The sequence below is a fragment of the Arachis hypogaea genome, chromosome 19 (assembly GCF_003086295.3).
Source record: "Arachis hypogaea cultivar Tifrunner chromosome 19, arahy.Tifrunner.gnm2.J5K5, whole genome shotgun sequence".
Taxonomy (NCBI): domain Eukaryota; kingdom Viridiplantae; phylum Streptophyta; class Magnoliopsida; order Fabales; family Fabaceae; genus Arachis; species Arachis hypogaea.
In genome coordinates, this window is record NC_092054.1 from 45,605,344 (window position 1) to 45,622,063 (window position 16,720).

Sequence of the window (16,720 nt, forward strand, 5' to 3'; positions counted from 1 at the left end):
GTATATTTTGAATCCATTCTTGTGTTTTTGATGTTTCCTTCCACTTCAATAAGCACTATAAAGAGGAAGAATTATAGAAAAAAGATGCAACTTGAAAGTGGAAGCTTAGTGGTATGCATACTCTATGGTTATAAGCTTACACGATTACAGTACTATATTATATTATTATTGTATTTGATTATAGCATGAGCTATGATTGTTTGTGTTTGATCATAAAATTACCAAGTGTGATCAATGAAGAGATTTTACAGTTCATGATTTGTTTGAAAGACATTGAACTTGCACAGCATCAAGAAGGAATTGGTTTCTAATGCTGCAATCGTTTAATAATGTTTTTTCCACCCTTTGATCATTGATTGTTGTAGCTCTTCTGTCTTATATTCCAGAAGTTGTATCTAAAATCATGCTTTTTAAACTCTTGTTCAAATTTTTTTAATATATATGCCTGACATTATTTTGCAGTTCTTTCTATTCTTGGAATTCAGCTGTCTCTCTGCTCCAAGTGACAGTCAGTGAGGTTAGCAAGCACACCCTGATTCTCAAAAAATTCTGTGTGATTTGTTTATCTATAGTGGTTGGATTAGGTCTTTTCTTGGGTCTTCTGATTGTGATTTTGCCATAGTTAATGTATGAAGAATTCATTGAAATAAACTACACACTTTATTCTTTAAAAAAGATGATGAAATATAAAAGAGTAGCTCCAAAGTTAAAGGAAAGAAGCAAAAAATCATAAGTGCTTTCAAAGTTGCTAAATCTGAGATTCAAAGTTGGCATTCTTCAATTCAAAATGAGCCTTGTGTACCTGCTGGTGTCACTCCTGGTAAGTTTGTTCCTTGTCTTTGGCATGTTAATTGTGATATATATCTGCATTTTAATTGTTCAAGTTTTAGTTCTTTGTACACAATTGCTTTATTTTTTTTGTTATAAATTTATCCGTGAACTATTAGTTAACCTTTGTTCTTTCCAGAGCCGAAAATGTTGCTTGATTATCTTCGGGCCCTGAAATCCTCAGAAGAGTCTTTAAGAGAGTAGGTTTAGAATCTAATCTGCCCTTTTTTTTCTGTTGATGTAGTTCACTATCCATTGATTAATTATTAACAGTGCGATTTCCAAATATATAATGTTATTAACAGTATATTCATACTTGTTAGTTGTTACTATTACTGTGATAGTATTTCTGTTAGTCTTAAAATTGTTTAATCCCAAGGTGTTTGGGTAACTTACACTTTTCAAAAATTGTGGGCTGGGAATCCCTGCAGCCAAAGATCTGAATATCGGAGTTACTTGAACAGGGAAACCAAACTCCACTCTTGATGAGGCAGAAACAGCGCTATCAGTATTTGTTTGTTCTTCTGAATTCAGCAGCATATCTACTACGAAAATATGTATATCTTATTAGCATTTTGGTTCATTAAAATGATAAGGGTATTAATACATAGGGGCCACATCCACACGGACAAGGAGTTCCATCTTCACCTGCTGTAAGCTATGATGTTTTCTGAAATTAGTTCCTAATTTAGGAATAGTAAACATATCTTTGTTCTGTTATAGATAATTTATCTACAATCATCTTGTTTCCTTTTTTTTCCTGATCTGTTTTTCTATTTCAGGCTCTAGAACCTGCTACTCTTGTTCCTCTTCAGCTTTTAAAGTCAAGTGGAACCAAATGCATAATGGTAAGTGTACTTAAAAGGTTTCTATTAAACTTATCATGTTTGAACACAATGAAAACCAGGAAACACGAGCTGATAACTTGGTCTACAAGGTAAAAATGGGAAATTAAAAGGTTCCGTGTGCCTTACTTTCCTTAGTACTACTGGACATGGAACTTAAGGGATTACTCTCCTCTGCAGGTGTTTGGTCTGTACTTTATGCAGACATACATTGGAATCTGTTATCATATAAAAAAAGAGTAATAATATTTTTTCAATATTTTATTCTTTTATGTTATCTTTTGAGTGGCCTTCTCAAATATGAACCATACAAATATCTAATTTGCTCCCAAACAGATTGTCCTGCCCTTCAATTACTCCTTTTGTTCTTAGAAGAAAATAAAGATAACTCTACATAAACTAATCATGGCTTTACCTTATTCATTTGCTACTACTACTAAATCTTCAGTTTTTTCAAAGCTTCACAACACTTCTTTCTTCCAACACAATCAACTACAAAGAGCAAATTTTGTTACTGTTGTAAAGTGTGAATCAAAAGACTCATCAGAAGATAACATAGAACTGCAAGCAAAGGGTCCAAAGCTAGAGATAGGTTCACCTATTATTTTTACAGAGGCTCCTAAAATGATTAAGACTGTTGCTTCTGTTCCATGTCTTAGGGTTAATTCTGGTTTGGTCAAGCCTGGTGATGTTGGAAGGTACTTCAAACTTTTTCATTCATCTCTGCTTCTTTTAACTATTAATTTTCTCTTTTTATTTTTTATTTCTATGAATTATCCATACAAACTTTAGTTAATGATATTAGTTGGATAAAACTCTTTCTAGTGATACTGAATAATTTGAAACATACATTGAAAATAAAGCTTGTCAACTTACTGATCTTTCTTCTATTTTAGAATGACAATTACAAGCCACTGATTGGTTCTTGAATTAAATAGTGAGAGGAATGTTGGATGAGGATTTTTCTTATCAAACTTTATCCATCACTTTTATAATTTTTCGGTCAAATTGAGAACTGAGTCATGGACTGTCCTTCGAAATGGGATTGCTTAATTTTCTAAAGTTACTTACAAACTCTCGATAACTTTACATAGATAAGGTATTTTAATTATAACTTCCCTGAAGAAAAATATTGTAACCGGTGTTTATTTGATCCTTTTCAAATGCTTTTATTCATCTTATTTACAGGTGAAGTTATCTGGATCAATTAGCAGTCAATACTTGACAGCATTGCTCATGGCAGCTCCTTTGGCCCTTGGTGATGTTGAAATTGAGATTATCGATAAACTGATTACTATTCCCTACGTTGATATGACTTTGAAACTGATGGAGCGCTTTAGAGTCCATGTGGAGCACAGTGGTAACTGGGATAGGTTCTTGGTCCACGGAGGTCAAAAGTACAAGTAAGTTTCTATTATTGAGTTGTAAAGATTTTAGAATTAAATTATTGTGACTATAATTGGAAGTTTCCTACCAGGTCTCCTGGGAATGCTTTTGTTGAAGGCGATGCTTCTAGTGCCAGCTACTTCCTCGCAGGTGCAGCTGTTACCGGTAGGACTATCACAGTTGTAGGCTGCGGCACAAGTAGTTTACAGGTATGTGAATCCAATGAACTCTTATGACATAAATCCTGATCAGATTATATTTTTCAGTGGAGCCATTTTGCATTTCGCTTAAAAATTCCCTGAGCTTCTCTTAACTATAATTTCCCTAGTGTTGTTGAATTTTACGATGAGTTGTATTTGCTGAACCGTCTGAGGGTTTTTTGGCGTGTGTGCAGAATCATCCTGCTGTTGTTGTGCCTAGGCTTCCTGCTGGTTTGAATTTGCTTAGCCCAGGTGAGTTCTTTTAAATGTTCTTTTTCATTCCGCACTCTGTGAAGAACCCTTTAATTATTTTATTTTTGTTCTGATCTCTGTTTGCTTTTGTTGTTCTCTCTGTTTTTCTATGTTTTGATTCTTTGGCATAGATTGATTTACTCTAATTCCAATTCGGATTTAATTTTATTTCAATCAGGAGATGTCAAGATTAACTTTCAATGTGGAGCTTGATGCTGCTAACGCAACTTAGTTATCTATTAATATTTTAGATTATTCTATCTTTAAGTGCTAAGTGTAATTTGTGACATTCATGTAACATTGGGATGGTCATCTTATTTTTTTTTTGGTATTTTTTTATTAAGACAATGAGATATTGGCCAATGATGTTGAAAAATAACATCCAATTTTATAGGTATCATGTAATGAATATTATGTTTATTTATGTGATTTTTGGCTTTCTTTTTTCAATTTACAGTGTTTGATGGAGTAAATTTAGAAAACAAATTTAAAGTATTCATTTTGCAATGAAAAAATCTAAAAAAAATTCTATTTTATCTTATTGACGGAATTACAGACGGATTTTCTGTCTGTAATCAGAACGGGATGATTTTCCAAAGTTCAAATTACAGACGGAAAATCTGTCGAAAAATTCGTTTGTAATTACAGACGGAAAATCGGTCGGAAAATCCGTCTGTAATTACAGACGGAAAATCTGTCGAAAAATCTGTCTGTAATTACAGATGGAAAATCCGTCTAAAAAACTGTCTGTAATTACAGACGGAAAATCCGTCGAAAAGTTCGTCGCCTTTGGAAAATGGATAGAAAATTTACAGAGGGAAAATCCGTCGGTAATTGCTAAAAATCCGTCTGTAATTTTCCGACGAAAAAAAATCCGTCGGTAAATAATTTCCGACGGGGCTTTTACAGAGGGACAAAATCCGTCGGTAATTTCGTCGGTAACCAAAAATCCGTCTGTAATAAAGACTAAATCTGTCTGTAAATCTGTCTGTATTAATCCATTTTCTAGTTGTGAAAATTAGCCATTGACAATGGTGATGTCCTTACATAAAGCCAGCCATAGAAAGGAATAGGATTGATTGGATGAAGATAGCAGGAAAGCAGAAGTCAGAGGAACGAAAGCATCTCTATACACTTATCTGAAATTCTAACCAATGAATTACATAAGTATTTCTATCCTTATTTTCTCTTTATTATTAATTTTTGAAAACTCCATAACCATTTGATATCCGCCTAACTGAGATTTACAAGGTGACCATAGCTTGCTTTAAGCCGACAATCTCCGTGGGATCGACCCTTACTCACATAAGGTTTATTACTTGGACAATCCAGTGCACTTGCTGGTTAGTTGTATCGAAGTTGTGAATGAAAAACGATTTATTAAGACGTGCGTACAAGTTTTTGGCGCCGTTGCCTGAGATCATAATTTCGTGCACCATAGGTCATGAATATTACTGCTTTTTGGATGGCTATTCAGGTTACAACCAAATTGCAGTAGATCCTCAGGACCAAGAGAAAACAGCATTCATATGTCCTTCTGGAGTATTTGCTTACAGAAGAATGCCTTTTGGTCTGTGTAATGCACCTGCAACCTTTCAGAGGTGCATGCTCTCTATCTTCTCTGATATGGTAGAGAAATTTCTGGAAGTCTTCATGGATGACTTTTCAGTATTTGGAGACTCATTCAGCTCCTGCCTTGACCATTTAGGACTTGTTCTGAAAAGATGCCAAGAGACCAACCTAGTTTTAAACTGTGAAAAATGTCACTTTATGGTGACTGAAGGAATTGTCCTTGGGCATAAAATTTCAAACAAGGGGATAGAGGTGGATCAAGCTAAAGTGGAAGTAATTGAAAAATTACCACCACCTGCTAATGTTAAGGCAATCAGAAGCTTTCTGGGGCATGTAGGATTCTACAGGAGGTTTATAAAGGATTTTTCAAAAATTGCAAAACCCCTGAGCAATCTGCTAGCTACTGACACGCCATTTGAGTTTGACATAGAGTGTCTGCAGGCGTTTGAGACTCTGAAAGCTAAGCTGGTCACAGCACCGGTTATTTCTGCACTAGACTGGACATTACCATTTGAACTAATGTGTGATGCCAGTGACCATGCCATTGGTGCAGTACTGGGGCAGAGGCATGACAAGCTTCTGCATGTCATTTATTATGCTAGCCGTGTTTTAAATTATGCCCAGAAAAATTACACAACCACAGAAAAAGAATTGCTTGCAGTGGTTTATGCCATTGACAAGTTTAGATCATACTTAGTAGGATCAAAAGTGATTGTGTACACTGACCATGCTGCTCTTAAATATCTACTCACAAAGCAGGATTCAAAACCCAGGCTCATAAGATGGGTGTTGCTTCTGCAAGAGTTTGATATAGAAATAAGAGACAGAAAAGGGACAGAGAACCAAGTGGCTGATCATCTATCCCAGATAGAACCAGTAGAAGGGGAGTTTCCCCCCTCTATTGAGATCTCTGAGACCTTTCCGGATGAGAATTTATTTGCCATTCAGGAAACACCATGGTTTGCAGATATTACAAACTATAAAAGTGCAAGGTTCATACCCAAGGAGTACAGTAGGCAACAAAAGAAAAAATTAATTACTGATGCAAAGTACTACTTGTGGGATGAACCCTATCTTTTTAAGAGATGTGCAGACGGAATAATCCATAGGTGTGTGCCTAGAGAAGAAGCACAGAGGATCTTATGGCATTGCCATGGATCACAATATGGAGGCCATTTCGGAGGTGAGCGAACAGCCACCAAGGTCCTCTAATGTGGCTTCTACTGGCCTACACTCTATAGGAATTTCCGAGAGTTTGTACGTAACTGTGACAGTTGCCAAAGAGCTGGTAATCTGCCTCATGGTTACGCCATGCCTCAACAGGGAATCTTGGAGATTGAGTTGTTTGATGTATGGGGAATTGACTTCATGGGACCTTTCCCACCATCATACTCAAACACTTATATTCTGGTGGCAGTCGACTATGTATCAAAATGGGTAGAGGCCATTGCCACACCCACCAATGATACTAAAACAGTGCTGAAGTTCCTCCAGAAACATATCTTCAGCAAGTTTGGTGTCCCTAGAGTACTAATCAGTGATGGGGGCACTCACTTCTGCAACAAACAGCTTTACTCTGCCATGGTCCGGTATGGGATTCGCCACAAGGTGGCGACTCCATATCATCCACAGACAAATGGGCAAGCTGAAGTTTCTAACAGAGAACTAAAAAGAATCCTGGAACGGACTGTAAGTATCCATAGAAAGGATTGGGCAAGAAGCTTGGATGATGCTCTGTGGGCTTACAGAACAGCATTCAAGACTCCTATAGGGACCTCTCCATACCAACTTGTGTATGGCAAGGCCTGTCATCTGCCTGTGGAACTGGAACATAAGGCCTACTGGGCAACCAGATTCCTAAACTTTGATGCCAAATTAGCTGGAGAAAAAAGATTGCTCCAGCTGAATGAGCTAGAGGAATTCAGACTCACCGCTTTCGAAAATGCCAAGCTTTGTAAAGAGAAATAAAAAAGGTGGCATGACAGAAAGCTGTCATCTAGAGTCTTTAAACCAGGACAAAAGGTTCTGTTGTTTAACTCTAGGCTCAGGCTATTCCCCGGGAAACTGAAATCTCGGTAGAGGGGACCATATGTGATTACAAGTGTATCACCATATGGTTATGTGGAGCTTCAAGACATTGATTCTGATAAGAAGTTCATTGTTAATGGACAGAGAATCAAGCACTATCTTGAAGGCAATGTTGAGCAAGATTGCTCAAGGCTGAGGCTAGATTAAAAGCTCAGCAAGGTCCAGCTAAAGACAATAAAGAAGCGCTTGCTAGGAGGCAACCCAGCCTTTAGCAAAACTTTTTCTGTTATTTTATTTTATTTTATTCCTCATTTTATTTATATGAGCTTAATATTAACAAGGTAAAGAATCAATTGCATAAGTCCACAGGGTTACAGAAGAATTTAGAGCACAAAACAGGAAAAAGAAGCTCACTGGCAAGAAAATGCCAGTAAGAGGCACAACTGGGCGTTAAACGCCCAAAAGGAGCATCTACTGGGTGTTTAACGCCAATAAAGGTAGCCATCTGGGTATTAAACGCCAGAAAGAAGCAGCTTCTGGGCGTTTAACGCCAAATTTACAGCATCCTGGGCATTCAGAAAAACGCCCAGTAACAAAGGGGTTTCTGGCGTTTAACGCCAGCTAGAAGCAACAGCTGGGCGTTAAACGCCCAAAACAAGCACCAACTGGGCGTTAAACGCCCAAAACATGCAGCAGTTAGGCGTTTAACGCCAGGATTATGGGGAGTAGGCAATTTCGTTTTCAATTCTAATTTTTTTCTATTTTTTATGTTTCAATTCATGATTTCTTGAACAAACATGTTACAAATCCTAATTTTTCAAATCCTTTTTCAAAAAAAAATCAAATGTATCTTAATCCATAAACCCTTTTTCCTCTTCAAAGTGTTTTCAAATCCTTTTCAAAACAATTCTATCTCTTTTCCTTCTAAAATCTTTTCGACTCATCAATATCTTTTTCAAAATCCATATTTATCTTTTTTCAAATATCTTTCATATCTTTTCAATTTTAAATCACATCTTTTCCTATCATACTTATCTTTTCCAAATCACTTTTTCTATCATATCTTTTTGAAATAATTTTCGAAACCCACCCCCCTTCCCTTTAAATTTTGGTTCGGCCTCTCCCACTCTCCTCCACAAGTTGCGCTTGGCTCTCCCTCTTTCCCTCTCCTTTCCTTTCATTTACTTGAGGACAAGTAAACCTCTAAGTTTAGTGTGTTTATCCGTGATCACTAAACCAATACCCACTAAGATCATGGCTCCTAAGGGAAAACAAACCAACTCAAGAGGCAAGAAAGAGAATATTCCAAAACCACTTTGGAATCAAGGGAAGTTTATAACCAAAGAACATTCAGACCATTTTTACAAAATAATGAGTCTAAGGTCAGTGATCCCGGAAGTTAAATTTGATCTGAAAGAAGATGAATATCCGGAGATCTAAGAGCAAATCTGAAACAGGAGCTGGGAAGTCCTAGCTAATCCTGAAACAAAGGTGGGAAGAAACATGGTTCAGGAATTTTACGCTAATCTGTGGCAGACGGACAGGCAGAGAATAGCTAGAACTGCATTCTATGACTATAGAACTCTGGTCAGAGGGAAGATTGTTCACACCCACCCTGACAAAATAAGGGAGATCTTCAAGCTGCCTCAACTGCAAGATGACCCAGATTCCTTCAATAGGAGAATGATGAGATCAAACCTGAGCTTGGACAAAATCCTGAAGGACATATGCCTCGCTGGAGCTAAATGGACAACCAACACAAAGGGTACCCCAAACTAACTCAAAAGAGGAGATCTCAAACCAGTCACTAGAGGCTGGCTGGACTTCATTGGGCGCTCTATACTGCCCACTAGCAACCGCTCTGAAGTCACCATCAGAAGAGTAGTGATGATTCATTGCATTATGCTGGAAAAAGAAGTGGAAGTTCATCAGCTGATTGCTTGTGAGCTTTACAAAATTGCAAACAAGAACTCCAAAGATGCCAAATTGGCCTATCCAAGCTTAGTTTCTCTGTTATGTAAAGATGCTGGGATAAAGATGGGAATAGATAAGTATATCTCAGTTGAGCAACCAATCACCAAAAAGTCTATGGAAGGACAACAAGTGTAGGATGACCCCATCAAGAGAAAAGAAGAGGAGTTCCTCCCAGAAATCCCTCAAATTGAATACTGGGAGCGCCTAGAAGCATCTGTCACCAAGTTGCAAGAAGCTGTAGATCAACTGAAGGAAGAACAGCAAAATCAAAACAGCATGCTCTGCAAATTGCTTAGAGAACAAGAAGAGCAAGGGCGTGAACTGAAGGAATTAAAGCGTCAGAAACTATCTCTTGAAGGGCCAAGCACTCCACAGACTAAAGAGGCATCCACCTCCCAAATTCAAGGTTGTTGAGTTCTAATCTTAGCCTTAACTCTGTGATAATTGTTCTTATTTGAATTTTACCTTAGAAGTTATATATGAGTAGTAGTAATTAGTATCTATATTTTGATTTTATCTCCAATTAAGCTATAATTTATTTTTCTCATCATCATTAAACATGAATAAAATAGCAAATTTTCTTTAGAATAAGGAGGCAATAATTTTTGAGTTTTTAATAAGAAAAATTCTAATTATTTACATGTGGTGACAATGCTTTTTGTCTTCTGAATGAATGCTTGAATAGAGCATATGTCTTCTGAATTTGATGTTTATGAATGTTAAATATGTTGGCTCTTGAAAGAATGATAAAAAAGGAGAAATGTTATTTGATAATCTAAAAAATCATAAAAAAATAATTCTTGAAGCAAGAAAAAGCAGTGAATACAAAAATTTGCAAAAAAAAAGAAAGAAAAAGAGAAAGCAAGCAGAAAAAGCCAATAGCCCTTAAAATCAGAAGGCAAGGGTAATAAAAAGGATCCAAAGCTTTGAGCATCAGTGGATAGGAGGGCCTAAAGGAATCAAATCCTGGCCTAAGCGGCTAAACCAAGCTGTCCCTAACCATGTGCTTGTGGCGTGAAGGTGTCAAGTGAAAACTTGAGACTGAGCGGTTAAAGTCAAGGTCCAAAGCAAAAAAGAAGAGTGTGCTTAAGAACCCTGGACACCTCTAACTGGGGACTTTAGCAAAGCTGAGTCACAATCTGAAAAGGTTCACCCAATTATGTGTCTGTGACATTTATGTATCCGGTGGTAATACTGGAAAACAAAGTGCTTAGGGCCACGGCCAAGACTCATAAAGTAGCTGTGTTCAAGAATCAACGTACTGAACTAGGAGAATCAATAACACTATCTGAATTCTAAGTTCCTATAGATGCCAATTATTCTGAGCTTCAATGGATAAAGTGAGATGCCAAAACTGTTCGGAAGCAAAAAGCTACTAGTCCCGCTCATCTAATTAGAATCTGAGCTTCACTAAAAAAAAAAAACTCTGAGATATTATTGCTTCTTGACTTATTTGTATTCTATTTTATTTGTCTAGTTTCTTGGGAACAAGCAACAGTTTAAGTTTGGTGTTGTGATGAGCGGATATTTTATACGCTTTTTGGGGTTAATTTCATGTAGTTTTAGTATGTTTTAGTTAGTTTTTAGTATATTTTCATTAGTTTCTAGGCAACATTCATATTTCTGGACTTTACTATGAGTTTGTATGTTTTTCTGTAATTTCAGGTATTTTCTGGCTGAAATTGAGGGAGCTGAGCAAAAATCTGATTCAGGCTGAAAAAGGACTGCTGATGCTCTTGGATTCTGACCTCTCTGCACTCGGAATGGATTTTTTGGAGCTACAGGAGTCCAATTGGCGTGCTCCCAATTGCGTTGGAAAGTAGACATCTATGGCTTTCCAGCATAATATATTAGTCCATACTTTGCTCAAGGATAGACGACATAAACTGGCATTCAACGCCAGTTCCATGTTGCAGTCTGGCGTTAAACGCCAGAAACATGTTACAAGTTGGAGTTAAACGCCCAAAACAGGTTACAACCTGGCGTTTAACTCCAGAAACAGCCTAAGCACGTGTAAAGCTTAAGTCTCAGCCCCAGCACACACCAAGTGGGCCCCAGAAGTGGATTTCTGTACTATCTATCATAGCTTATTCATTTTTTGTAAACCTAGGTTACTAGTTTATTATTTAAACAACTTTTAGAGATTTATTTTGTACCTCATGACATTTTAGATCTGAACTTTGTACTCTTTGATGGTATGAGTCTCTAAACTCCATTGTTGGGGGTGAGGAGCTCTGCTGTGTTTCGATGAATTAATGCAATTATTTCTGTTTTCTATTCAAACACGCTTGTTTCTATCTAAGATGTTCATTCGCACTTCAATATGATGGATGTGATGATCCGTGACACTCATCATCATCCTCAACCTATGAACGCGTGCCTGACAACCATCTTCGTTCTACCTTCGATTGAATAAATATCTCTTGGATTCCTTAATCAGAATCTTCGTGGTATAAGCTAGAATCTATTAACAACATTTTTGAGAATCTGGAAAGTCTAAACCTTGTCTGTGGTATTCCGAGTAGGATTCAGGGATTGAATGACTGTGACGAGCTTCAAACTCACAAGGGTTGGGCGTAGTGACAGACGCAAAAGGACCAATGGATCCTATTCCAGCATGAGTGAGAACTGACAGATGATTAGCCGTGCGGTGACATCACACCTGGACCATTTTCACTGAGAGGACGGATGGTAGCCATTAACAACGGTGAACCACCAACACACAACTTGCCATAGGAGGAACTTGCGTGCGTGAAGAAGAAGACAGGAAGAAAGCAGAGATTCAGAAGACAACGCATCTCCAAAATTCCAACATATTCTCCATTACTGCATAACAAGAAGTATTTATTTCCTGCTCTTTTATTCTTCGCAATTCAAACTGATAATTATAATTGATATCCTGACTAAGATTTACAAGATAACTATAGATTGCTTCAAACCAACAATCTCTGTGGGATCGACCCTTACTCACGTAAGGTATTACTTGGATGACCCAGTGCACTTGCTGGTTAGTGGTACGAGTTGTGAAAAGTGTGATTCACAATTCGTGCACCAGATACTCAGAGCATGATGATGGCCTCTCAACACTAAACTTAGAGTTTGGTTGTGGCCTCCCAACACCAAACTTAGAGTTTGAATATGGGGATTTTGTTTGACTCTGCATTGAGAGAAGCTTTTCATGCTTCCTCTCCATGGTTATAGAGGGAGATCCTTGAGCTTTAAACACAAGAGAGTCCTCATTCACTTGAAGGATTAATTCTCCTCTGTCAACATCAATCACAGCTTTTGCTGTGGCTAGGAAGGGTCTGCCAAGGATGATGGATTCATCCATACACATCCCAGTCTCTAAGATTATGAAATCAGCAGGGATGTAATGGTCTTCAACCTTTACCAATACATCCTCTACAAGTCCATAAGCTTGTTTCCTTGAATTGTCTTCCATCTCTAATGAGATTGTTGCAGCTTGCACCTCAAAAATTCCTAGTTTCTCCATTACAGAGAGAGGTATGAGATTTATGCTTGACCCTAGGTCACACAGAGCCTTTTCAAAGGTCATGGTGCCTATGGTGCAAGGTATTGAGAACTTTCCAGGATCTTGTCTCTTCAGAGGTAATTTCTGCCTAGTCAAGTCATCCAGTTCTTTAGTGAGCAATGGAGGTTCATTCTCCCAAGTCTCATTACCAAATAACTTGGCGTTTAGCTTCATGATTGCTCCAAGGTACTTAGCAACTTGCTCTTCAGTAACATCTTCATCCTCTTCAGAGGAAGAATACTCATCAGAGCTCATAAATGGCAGGAGTAAATTCAATGGAATCTATATGGTCTCTGTGTGAGCCTCAGATTCACATGGTTCCTCATAAGGGAACTCCTTGGAGGCCAGTGGATGTCCAGTGAGGTCTTCCTCAGTGGAGATCACTGCCTCTTCCTCCTCTCCAAGTTCGGCCATGTGGGTCATGTTGATGGCCTTGCACTCTCCTTTTGGATTCTCTTCTGTATTGCTTGGAAGAGTACTAGGAGGGAGTTCAGTAACTTTCTTACTCATCTGACCTACTTGTGCCTCCAAATTTCTAATGGAGGACCTTGTTTCAGTCATAAAACTTTGAGTGGTTTTAATTAGATCAGAGACTACAGTTGCTAAGTCAGAGTGGCTCTGCTTAGAATTCTCTGTCTGTTGCTGAGAAGATGATAGAAAAGGTTTGCTATTGCTAAACCTGTTTCTTCCACTATTATTGTTATTGAATCCTTGTTGAGGCCTCTGTTGGTCCTTCCATGAGAGATTTGGATGATTTCTCCATGAAGAATTATAGGTGTTTCCATAGGGTTCTCCCAAGTAATTCACCTCTTCCATTGCTGGGTTCTCAGGATCATAAGCTTCTTCTTCAGATGAAGCTTCCTTAGTACTGCCTGGTGCAGCTTGCATTCCAGACAGACTTTGAAAAATCATATTGACTTGCTGAGTCAATATTTTATTCTGAGCCAGTATGGCATTCAGAGTATCAATCTCAAGAACTCCTTTCGTCTGATTTGTCCCATTATTCACAGGGTTCCTTTCAGAAGTGTACATGAATTGGTTATTTTCAACCATCTTAATGAGTTCCTGAGCTTCTGCAGGCGTCTTCTTCAGATGAAGAGATCCTCCAGCAGAGCTGTCCAATGACATCTTGGACAGTTCAGACAGACCATCATAGAAGATACTTATGATGGTCCATTCTGAAAGCATGTCAGAAGGGCACCTTCTGATTAATTGCTTGTATCTTTCCCAAGCTTCATAGAGGGATTCACCTTCCATCTGTCTGAAGGTTTGGACTTCCACTCTAAGCTTACTCAATTTTTGAGGTGGAAAGAACTTTGCCAAGAAGGCATTCACTAGCTTTTTCCAAGAGTTCAGGCTTTATTTAGGTTGTGAATCCAACCATGTTCTAGCTCTGTCTCTTACAGCAAAGGGAAAAAGCATAAGTCTATAGACCTTGGGATCAACCCCATTGGTCTTGACAGTGTCACAGATTTGTAAGAATTCAGCTAAGAACTGATGAGGATCTTCCAATGGAAGTCCATGAAACTTGCAATTCTGTTGCATTAGAGAAACTAATTGAGGCTTAAGCTCAAAGTTGTTTGCTCCAATGGCAGGGATTGAGATGCTTCTCCCATAGAAGTCGGGAGTAGGTGCAGTAAAGTCACCAAGCACCTTCCTTGCATTATTGGCATTGTTGTTGTTTTCGGCTGCCATGGCTTCTTCTTGTTTGAAAAGCTCTGTTAGGACCTCTATAGAGAGTTGTACTTTAGCTTCTCTTAGCTTTCTCTTCAAGGTTCTTTCAGGTTCAGGATCAGCTTCAACAAGAATGCCCTTGTCCTTGCTCCTGCTCATATGAAAAGAGAGAAGAAGAAAATATGGAATCCTCTATGTTACAGTATAGAGATTCCTTGAGGTGTCATAGGAAAAGAAGAATAGAAGGAGGAGGTAGAGAAGAGAGAATTCGAACTTATCAAGGGAGATAGAGTTTGAATTGCTCATTAAGGAGGGGTGTTAGTCCTTAAATAGAAGAGTGTGAAAAGAGGGGAAGAATTTTCGAAAATAAATTAAAAATATTTTAAAAAAAAAATAAAAGAGATTTGAAAATTGGATTGATGATTTTCGAAAACTAAGATTGGGAAATAAATTAAGTGATTTTTGAAAAAGATTTTGAAATTAGAAATAAAAAAGATATGATTGAAAATCAATTTTGAAGAAGATGTGATTGAAAAGATATGAATGCAAAGTTATGATTGAAAATTAAATAAAAAAGGAAAGTTTAAAATTAAAGTTGATTACTTGACTAATAGGAAATTAAAAGATATGATTCTAGAATTTAAATTTTTTGATCCTTTCTTAATAGGCAAGTAACAACTTGAAAATTTTGAAATAAGTCATTAATTGTAGCAAGGGTTTTCGAAAATAGTAAAAAAATATAAAATGAAAAGAAATTGATTTTGAAAAGATATGATTGAAAAGATATCATTTGAAAAAGATTTGATTTTGAAAAATTATGAAAACTTAAAAAAAATTGAATTAAAAACAAAATCTTCCCTCTAGTGTCCTTCTGGCGTTAAACGCCCAGAATGGCATCCATTCTGGCGTTTAACACCCAAAATCCTACCTTTTTGGGTGTTTAACGCCCAGCCAGGTACCCTGGCTGGCGTTTAAATGCCAGTTTTCCTTCTTCACTGGGCATTTTGAACGCCCAACTTTTTCTGTGTAATTCCTCTGTTGCATGTTCTGAATCTTCAATTCTCTGTATTATTGACTTGAAAAGACACAATTTTGAAAATTTTTTTGAATTTTTAATGATGAGAAACAATAGAAAATGCAACTAAGATCAAATAAACAATGCATGCAAGACACCAAACTTAGAAGTTTGTATACTAAGGACTATAACAATTTGAAAATGCATATAAGAAACAACTAAACACACAAAACAAGAGAATTTAAAGATCAGAGCAAGGAAATCATGAAGAACAACTTGAAGATAAATGAAAAACATAATGCATATATTCGAAAAATGCAAGAAGAATAAATACATGCAATTGACACCAAACTTAAAATTAGACACTAGACTTAAACAAGAAACATAAAATATTTTTTATTTTTATGATTTTATAAATTTTTTTGTAATTTTTCGAAAATTATATGGAAAAGAGAATAAAGAGATTCAAAACTTTTAATAAAAATTCCAGGAATCATGCAATGTTAGTCTAAACCTTCAGTCTAAAAAGATTAGACATGGTTAGCTAAGCTTCAGCAGGACATTATATTCAGCAGCTAAATTGATGAGAATCAATCAGCTTTTGTGATGATAAGAACATCACCTTAAAACTCTAAAATTCATTCTTAAAAATTCTGAAAAATAAAAAGAAAAGTACCTAATCTAAGCAACAAGATGAACCGTCAGTTGTCCAAACTCGAACAATCCCCAGCAATGGCGCCAAAAACTTGGTGCACGAAATTGTGATCATCAACAATGGTGCCAAAGACTTGGAGCTCTCAAACGTGAATCACACTTTGTCACAATTCTGCACAACTAACCAGCAAGTGCACTGGGTCATCCAAGTAATACCTTACGTGAGTAAGGGTCGATCCCACGGAGACTGTCGGCTTGAAGCAAGCTATGGTCATCTTGTAAATCTCAGTCAGGCGGATTCAAATGGTTATGGAGGATTGATAATTAAAAGATGAATAAAACATAAAATAGAATAAAGATAGAGATACTTATGTAATTCATTGGTAGGAACCTCAGATAAGCATATGAAGATGCTTTGTTCCTCTTGAACCTCTGCTTTCCTATTGCCTTCATCCAATCATTCATACTCCCTTCCATGGCAATCTTTATGTTGGGCATCACCATTGTCAATGGCTACTTCCCATCCTCTCAATGAAAATGTTCCAAATGCGCTGTCACCGCACGGCTAATCATCTGTCGGTTCTCGATCATGTTGGAATAGGATCCATTGATCCTTTTGCGTCTGTCACACGCCCAACACTCGCGAGTTTGAAGCTCGTCACAGTCATCCTTTCCCAGATCCTACTCGGAATACCACAGACAAGGTTTAGACTTTTCAGATCTCAAGAATGACCGCCAATAATTCCAGCCTATACCACGA

The 16,720-nt window shown here is 37.3% G+C and overlaps 1 protein-coding gene across 1 annotated transcript; it reads left to right on the forward strand.

The window, feature by feature from the left end:
• Window positions 1-1,713: 1,713 nt before the first annotated feature.
• Window positions 1,714-3,961, forward strand: LOC112776814 (3-phosphoshikimate 1-carboxyvinyltransferase 2-like). The gene is made up of 4 exons (XM_072228016.1): window positions 1,714-2,371; window positions 2,862-3,076; window positions 3,151-3,268; window positions 3,454-3,961. The coding sequence occupies exons 2-4, from the start codon at window positions 2,910-2,912 to the stop codon at window positions 3,523-3,525; spliced, it is 357 nt and encodes a 118-aa protein (XP_072084117.1). The 5' UTR covers window positions 1,714-2,371; window positions 2,862-2,909; the 3' UTR covers window positions 3,526-3,961.
• Window positions 3,962-16,720: the final 12,759 nt, after the last annotated feature.

Coding starts and splice junctions, on each gene's coding strand:
- LOC112776814 (XM_072228016.1), top strand. CDS start 2,910: ATGGCAGCTCCTTTGGCCCTTGGTGATGTTGAAATTGAGATTATCGAT. Junction 3,077..3,150: donor CACGGAGGTCAAAAGTACAA/GTAAGTTTCTAT, acceptor GTTTCCTACCAG/GTCTCCTGGGAATGCTTTTG. Junction 3,269..3,453: donor GCGGCACAAGTAGTTTACAG/GTATGTGAATCC, acceptor GCGTGTGTGCAG/AATCATCCTGCTGTTGTTGT.